The sequence below is a fragment of the Manacus vitellinus genome, unplaced genomic scaffold (genome assembly GCF_001715985.3).
Source record: "Manacus vitellinus isolate BGI_N305 unplaced genomic scaffold, ASM171598v3 scaffold_39_pilon, whole genome shotgun sequence".
NCBI lineage: Eukaryota > Metazoa > Chordata > Aves > Passeriformes > Pipridae > Manacus > Manacus vitellinus.
Genome location: NW_021940534.1, coordinates 1,764,582 through 1,773,437, shown reverse-complemented (window position 1 = coordinate 1,773,437; position 8,856 = coordinate 1,764,582). Strand labels below are relative to the sequence as shown.

Sequence of the window (8,856 nt, the reverse complement as noted above, 5' to 3'; positions counted from 1 at the left end):
TTTCACAGACTTGAATCTCCTTGGGTTTTTTTTAAAGATGCATAACAAGACTGATCATTTTGAGAATTGAGTCCTAAAATCTTTATGCATGACCAGATTGTGCTCAAACATGGGGACACACAGGAACCAGAAAATCTGACAAGAGGTTTCCTTGTGGGGAAGGACTGCATCTCAACAGACAGTATTTCCTACTAGAAGTACAGAGCAATTTATGCTGATGTCTTATCTCACAACTGTCCATTCTACAAGCTTCATCATTCTGTAAGACTTTGACAGCCACATTATTGCATCCCCGCTTACGCATAGGGAACTTCTGCAGAAAAAGGGAGAAAGATTTGCCCACCTCTATGATATTACTCAGAGTCTCTTCCATCTCACCACTATAACTCAGAACCTCAACAGCCAACTATGCTAATATTTATGATCTGTGTTCTTGCAATGGTACCTATGGAGTGCAATGATAGTTGGTTATATAGAGATTATTTTTATTTTAAAAAGACAAAGACTTGTGAAATTAAATCAAAGTCAACTGCAATGAAGTGGTGGCAGGAAATGGCATGGTTTGGTGGGAGGAGGTTCTGAGAAAAGCCAACCTAAGCAAATAATAAGAAAAGTAGATAGATAGAGCCTTCCCAAGGATAGGTGTGCATTAAAACTGAGAGTAAGAAACCAATCAACAGCTGCATCTGCAGCTGGTTCTTCCCTCAAGTTCAGGGGCAGATGGTATCACCCCTACACACATTGTATGCAGAAGAATCCTGGAGAGTGGGATAATGCAAGCTGGCCTCTACTGTATCAACTTTTACTGCCAGGTGTGGGGAAACTTGGATCTGCAGCTGCACTCTAGCAAATCAAACACAACACAGAGCCACAGCAACAAGAGAAAGCATCAGCCTTGTTAAGATTCCTTCTACAGACAAGTGAGACTGCTGTTAGGAATGTGCAGTGTTAAGCAGTTTGTCCAGCTGTGGCTTGGCCATGAGGAAACCTGTGAGGGGCTGTTGTGCAGGTGGAGCAGAAGCTGCAAGGCCAAAGATGCTTGTTGAAGGACTCTGCAGCGGCAGGTGAGGTCTCATTGTCTGCAATTTTCTCTTTGGCCACCAGACTCCACTGTCCTGCCTGGGATGTAGACAGCTGTGATAGACAGGAACTCAGTGCTCCCAGCATCCACCTTGGAAAGCAGGAGGGGGAGGTAAGAAAAGTCCAGAAGAACAGGAAGCTGTGTGGATCACCTGTTGTGCAGAGGTGGATGAGGAACATGGCAGAACAGCAAAAATTCAACTGACCTCATTAACTGAACTCTTCCAAAGCACAGTTGAGAAAAAGTCTGGAGTTTCATGAACTCTTTAAGCTGGTGGCATCTCCATTCGCCCTTTTCCAGGCACAATCCCTGCCTCCACACAGTTTCCACCCTTGTGCTGCCACAAAAAAAAATTCTATTCAGCACTGCAGTGAAACAGATCAGTAACCAATACAAGCTAAGACTAACCCAGCTCAAAAAATAGTTGGCTCTAACTCAGATCAGTTCCCCAGCCACAAGTAAAGGGAGGGGTAGCACAGGAACAGGAACAGTTGATAAGTGAAAGGCAGGACTGCTTCTGCTGGTGGCAGTGACAGCTTCTGCCTGCTGTTACATGCTCAAGTTGTGCATGTAACTACAGCCTGAGAGCAGAGGCTCTTGTGGTCAATGCTCAAGCCTGGATCAGCTACAGATGATGTTGGAGCAATGTTGGATTGCTCTGCCTGTACAGCATGTTCATGTGCTTCCAAAATACTTAATTTGAACAGCTCTGGACAAAACAAGAGGCCAGAAGTCAGCAAATGGGAATTTCCAGATGTCTTCATAAGCATTGTGGCATGTTAGCATCAGCTTCTGATAGGGAAGGCAGACGATAGTCCCACAGAAGTTCTGACCATGTGTGGAAACTTTGGGCTCTTGATAACTCGGTTTCCCCTACTAGTCTAAACAGAATCAGTTCTGAAGCCCTTATGTGCTGAAATAATATTCAGTCATTATTTGAAAGTATTATTATTTGTAGTAAATACTTCTGGTGCCTACAAAGTGCATGTCTTGCAGTTGTACTCCCATAAGGATGAAGTACAAGATTTTGGACAAGCTCTCAGGTGCTGGAGAATCAAGGCCATATTCCTGCAAAAGCTATACTGGCAAATCAATTCAAACCAAAGAAAAATGCTAACTGATGTTATATCCAGACATACGCAAGAGGAAGATAAGGATGAGTATAATTTTACTTATAGAAACCCACTGTGAGATGAAAAGTGGATTTATTTTAGAAAAAAAAATTAATAGCATAGTAAAGACATGCCTTTTCACAAGGCATGGAAAAAATCTAACTGTGATCTCAAAGCAAACTTTACGAAAACTCTTGACGCAAACTTTAAGAAAGTTCCTGAAGAGCTAGGGAAGTCTGTAAGTAGAAGAGAAGGAAGGAAAGTATTTTCTTCTCCAAAAATGGTAATTACTATATCTATCAAACCATAGATAATATAAATTAGGAAAAAATCCAGAACAAAACTTGACATTTTGATAGCACAGTATACTTTGTGCAACTCTGTACCTTTCTAAAAGAATGGATTGTTGGTTTTCTGGTTAATAAATAATAAATCTAACCATTTTGCCAAAGCCTGTAAATAAAGAGTCAGTTCCAAAAGTCAGCACATCATAAGAAACAGTCTCAGTGCCCAGATGCTTTAGGCAACCATTCAAAAAAGTAAATACAGCATGTGATTTATCTGATCTGGATGAATGTGGAAAAGAAACCTAACAAACCTGGATTGAATTAAGGCATTCCATTAGTATAACTTTCCTACAATAAGCCTGCTAGTTAAAGAAGGATAAAGGAGACCTTGTGTATACAGAGATGAAAGTCTTCTATTACAGAAGAGACGGAGCCCTAGTAAAGTAGTTCTGCTCCTGTTTCCTCTAATAGGAGGTAATTTCGAGCTGGATTGATGAAGGGAGCGTAAGTTGAGCATTGTGATGTCTGTCTTGCAGGCCCTGACTCAGGGAAGAAAATGGTCTTCCAGCCACTCAGCCATCAGTATTCTTCCTCACCCTCTGCCACCAGCCTAAGCTCATCCTTGGCCCAGGCTTCCACCATGCAGCTGTGTGCTCAGCCGACATTCCTGTGCCACCTTGGGAAACCTGAGGGTCTGAACCAAACACCTAAACTCTTCCTGTCCAATATATGGAGAGAAAGAGGCACCCAAAATTAAGAACTGGTCTTACACCCTCAAAAAAAAAAACACCAGAAAAATGAGCAGGAAGTTTCAGAGGAGTCCTTACTCAGCTCTTCACACCAAGTTGCTGAGCACAAGTTGTAGTTTTCTCTCATTGTTTGCCCCCAACAAAGGATATCACAGGCCTAGGTTCAAATTTGTTTTCTGCTTACCTTGGAAAATGGGTTTGAACACGTGTCTTTGCCGTAGGAAAATGCACCCTCCAATGGAGCTGTTCCACTGCTAGCCAGACCACTGTCAGAGCAACTCCTCAGCAAATGATTTCAAGTGATCGATCCAGAAGGATTGCAGCCCTTGGTCCAGTGAGGAAAACTGGAGAAAACTCCAGAGGTTTTAAATTGAAACAGATCCCTACTGGGATGCCTTGAAACTGTCACTTACCCAAAAAGTCCCTGAATAACTTGTTCTGTAAAACAACCACCTTTAATATAAAAATAGAAAAAAAAATGGACAAAACATATATTATCTATATTATTTCATCTTAAAAACCTTTTGAAACCAGTTCTTCTCTTGAAGTTCACAGCATGAGAGGCTCAGTGTATGCATGTGTAGCTGTCCCACAGACAGCTCTAAAGGCCAGGGGCTGAGGTGAAGCCATCATCTCTGGGTGCAGAGTCTCTTCACAAACTGTTGTTTAGGTTTGATTATTGCAAGGGGATTGTTTGGTCTTTTGGGAGGCAATTGGTTCAGTTATACAAATACTGAAAGAACTTAATGATTGAAGGTCTGAGGACTTAAGAGGGTTAGATGGCTTGAGAGCAGCTTTACATGAGATTGCTTTGTGTTTTAAATAGCACTTGATCAAGAGGAACAAGGTTTCAATTGATTACTGTGTGATGACATGGTGCAGAAGGCTACTGTGGACATTAACTCTTTATTTAAAGTTGGACTGAATTGACAAAAGGGATCAGAATTGGACAGGTAGAAACATGTCTTCTCACTCCTAATGAAACTCCTTGCACTGGGCCATACTCTCAGAGGGTGAGAACTGTGAGGTGTGCAGTAATTTCACAAAGGGAAAGGCAGAAAGTTGCAACAGAAGGACTGACAGTCTAGCAAGTAGCCAATCCCCTAATCCTGCAATACCCAGACACTTAAAGTCACCTTGTGATAACCAGTCTGCATAAGGTCAAGTGTATGCTTCTGTCTTTCCATGATAGGGGTATAGAGCTCTTCCATCTCATCAAGCAGATGGTCAGACTCGACATTCCTCACTAAAACCCTCCCAAAAGCAGAACTATGCTGACATACAGAATTTATAATGCATGCATGATTTTTGTATTATTTTCATAAGTAACATTTGCTGCAAATTAAAACACTGTGTTTACCAATGTATGTAGGTAGTGAAGCATAGAAAAGGAAGACATTAATGAGTTTATAGATGTATGAGGGATCTTTTTGAACATAAATACGTAGCTACATGCAAAAAAATGAGATTATTTTGGAATATCAATAGGCTGTGGTAACCTTGTCAACAGTTAAAAAAAATCATTAACCCTGAAAAATAAACTCATCTGAACGAGGAAGTAATTTCTCCACCATACAGTTCTTTTGATAATTAGGTTTAATGGATGCTACACAGGTATAATGAGGAGATGCTACCAAATGATATTCTGTTACTGTATGCCCTTGCTCTAGCCAGGGTATCAGCTGCTTTCTCTGAAACTTCTGACAATAGGAGGATGGCTCATTGGTAAAAAAAGTTGTGCCCATGTATATATAATTTTTGTGACAAAGTGACATTTCAAGGTTGATGCCTTTTAAAAATTTAGGGATTATAATCCTCTAAATGTTTCCAGATACTGTTAAGTAAATATACCCACTAACTAGATCACATGCTGTTCATAACAATCATTTCAGTCCTAAATTCTCAGATTGCATTCTTAGTAGAATTTACAGACTAAGGAAGTCAGTTTAGTTTCAGTTTCATTTCTCTGTTTTTTCAAAATCTGGACTATATCCTAGAAAATATCATTACAATCCCTGTAAATTTAGAAGTGTAAATGTGATTAATGAAATTGCACAGGTTTTAAGCATTTATGTTTATTCTCAAAAGACTCCCTAGAAGGGATGCCTATATATTACTCTCCAGGAGGGTAGACATGCCTGTACTTAAGGTTATCCAGCATTTCTTATTCTGAGACCCAGGTTTTCAGTCATCTGCCACCTTCTAAGAGCTAAATAATTTGGTCTGAAATTTCACAAAGACAATAGCATAACATGACATTCTTGGCCAGAACTATTAAGATACTTGAGAAGCAAAGCAAAGGAACACAAACTGTCTTTAAAAAATCTGACAGGCTTTTCTTTGAAGCAAAGCCTTGAAACCCGGTCAAATATAGATCTAAAACAATTTTTCTGAAAAGTAATTTTTTTCTGAAAGTAAAACAGTAAACATCACAGCTCACAATTGTTTCGCAGAGATTCAGAAGGTGTCATCCCACGATAGCAATCATGACTGGAAGAAGCAAGGCAAAAAATAGGATCATAACCCAGGTTGGAAAAGGGCAGACCTTGACTTTTTCAGCTATCTGCCTGGAAGAATCCCATGGGAGATCATCTTGGAGAGGAGACCAGAAGATCAGTTGCTTTTCAGGAATGACCTCCTCCACATCAGAGATTAGTACATCCCAATGAGCTAGAAATCAATGAAAGGCAGCAAGAGGCTGAACAAGGAGCTCCTGGAAAAACTTGAAGGGAAAATGTAAGAGGTGGAAGCAGCGACAAGTGGCTCGGCAATAATATGGAGATGCTGTCCAAGCATGCATGGATGGGGTTAGGAAAGTCAAAGTCCATGTGAAGTTGAATCTGGAGTGGGATGTGGAAGCCAGAAGAAGAGCTTCTCTAGGTATATCAACAGCAAAGGAAGGTGAGGGAAAATGTGGGCCAGCAGCTGAATGGAGAAAGGGACTGGGTGACAAAGGACATGGAAAAAGTCTAAGGTATTGAATGCCTTCCTTGCCTCAGTCTTTACTGGCAAGATTTGCCTTCAGGAATCTCAGCTTCCTGAGAGATTGGTGCGAAGGTCTAGAGAAAAGAGGGTTTACTCTAGGTAAAGAAGAACCAAGTGGGGGACACTCAAACAAACCAAACATATACAGGTTCATAGGACCTGATGGGACATATCCACAAGTGCAGAGGGAGCTGGCCAATGTCAGTGTGAGGCCACTGTTGATAATCTGTAAAAGGTCATGGTGCCTAGGAAAGTTTCCTGACAAGAAGGAAAAAAATATTTATTAATTCTGTCTTCAAGAAGGGCAAGAAGGATGACTGGGGAACTTCAGGTCTGTCAGTCTCACCTCAGTCTCTAAGAAGGTAATGGAACAAGTGATTCATTTCCGAACACAAGAAGGTGATTTGGAATAGTCAGTTCGGATTTATGAAGACAAAGATATGCTTGACCAACATGATAGCCTTCTACAGTAAGACTGGCTTGGTGGATGAGGCCAGAACAATGGATGATGTTTATCTTGACTTCAGTAAGGCTTTTGACAGTGTCTCCTGTAACATCCTCATAGACAAATGGATGAAGCATGGGCTCTGTGAAGCGAGCAGTGAAGTGGAATGAAAGCTGACTGAATTGTGAGGCCCAGAGGGTTCTCATCAAGAGCACAATGTCCAGCTGGAGGCCAGTCATTAGTGATGTCTGGTAGGGGTAATGCTGGGGCCCACAGTGTTTAACATCTTCTTTAATGATCTGGATGATGGGATGTCATACTTTCAGTGACAGCAGGAAACACACATCCCATCACTCTCAGTGTTCCCTCCAGACGTCCCTTTGCTCTCACACAGGTTATATTCCAGATGTGTGGTACTGAGTGCATAATCTCATTCCTCCCTTCTCACCTCTTCCTTGGATGCTTGTGAAGTTAAGCTCCAATATGTAAGAAATTAGTTACTTAAACGTTAATAATAGGAAAGTGGAGGGTTTTGTATAATCTCAGTTTTACTCCCTGTATGTGTACATAATGATGCAGTCTTTTCTGATGTCAACATTATTGCTGCACAATTCTTCATTGAGTATGAAGGATGGGCAGGTCTCATGGAGTAAGTAATTGTTCAGTATATTTTCTGTCCTCATAAGTATTTTATATGCAAGGCTATATATCGTTTTACTGTCTGTTCTATTCCAACCTTTATTAGAACAGTCTATTTCACTCAGGAGTATTTTTGCAGTCTTCATTTTAACATTGTCCTGAAATCCCGTTAGAATCCAGGTCTCCAGGTCAGATTTAACTCTTTTAACATCAAGGCTTCCATTGTTGCTTCCACTGTCTGCAACAAGTTAGAATCCCAAAGAAAGCAATTCTCATTACATAGGTCAATCCATTTTCAGAACAAATGCAGCCTTTTCCCTAAATGACACTGTGTGCGTAAAATTTCTTATCATACAGATAAAGACCATATTCACAAGAATAGCAATATAGTACCATACTCACAAGGAAAGATAAATCACAGCTGTACATCAGGCTTACTTATAGTATCTCCTAAGCCTTTGAGTTCTGCAGGGTATTTTCTCGGCTATAGATACCTGGATGATGTCATCCCTGTAGACAGCAATTTGTTTTTTATAGACTAACAGAGATCTGTGGGCCTGCAATTAGCTTTCTTTATCTAGCTCTCTGTACACTTCTTATGTATGTTTTACTTGCTGCTTTCTTTATGTTCCTTCTATTAGCTCTAGCAAGTGAATTGCACATTTAATAGGTCCCCAACTGAAATATCTGGCACAGAATTGTGTTTAAAGAAAAAAGCAACACACCCCTTCTCCTGCAGTGTTTTCTGCAGAAGTCAGTTTATGGACAGCAAAGCTGCTGTTTAGATGAACCCCATGCTTTTTATCTGAAGATTATCCATCAACCCTCCCACAGTCACAGAAAAACTCCACTTCCAGAAGACAGGAACACACAACCCTCCCATTCACATGATATGGGCCCTGTCTCCAGGTCATCCCATTTGGTCGGTGTGCAATTGTGGGACATCTAGTTAGAGACATAAATGTGGGGTAAGAATTTTTTCCCTGTTCTTATGTAGAAATAGACGAGTTTCTAGGTTTATTGCTGTTCTGTTTAAGTGTCCTTCTGAGTGTAACAGTGTTTTGCTTGTTTCTTGAAACAAGATCTTTTATGCACAAAGCCAGATCCTTGTCTTTCACAATGAAAAACAACAGACAAAGAAACAAAATAGGATTTGTATTAATAGTTTAGCATTACTTTATTTCAACTGTTTGACTAATGCCCTTGACAGAGCAATGAGCTATTAGAAACTTAGATAATGAAAGAACTGATACATGAAAGTGAGTTCTGAAGTGTACCATACACTGACCTATGCACTGGCTGTTTTGCTCCCTCAGTTTGACTATACTTTGTTTCTGTTCCTGGGATCCTGGCTATTTCTACGATATCTACATGGCTCTTTTTCTACTTAAGTCTTTAACTGCTCTTTCTCTTAAAAAGGTCAGCTCTAAGGACTCTCTATTTTTGCTGTTGTCACTTTGCTGTGTTTTTTTCTTTATTGCATTTCTTGCCTTATGATGTAACATTGTGTCCTATGTTTCTTCTCTTCATCTTGCAGGATCTTCTTTTCCTTTTCTTT

The 8,856-nt window shown here is 40.4% G+C and overlaps 1 protein-coding gene across 1 annotated transcript in view; it reads left to right on the top strand.

Annotated features, from left to right (window-relative positions):
* The first annotated feature begins 978 nt into the window (after window positions 1-978).
* Window positions 979-8,856, top strand: part of E2F3 (E2F transcription factor 3) — a 54,908-nt gene continuing 47,030 nt past the window's right edge. Inside the window, exon 1 of the mRNA XM_018077623.1 lies at window positions 979-1,064. Within this exon, the coding sequence (XP_017933112.1) occupies window positions 979-1,064 (86 nt within the window). The remainder of the gene's footprint in view (window positions 1,065-8,856) is intronic.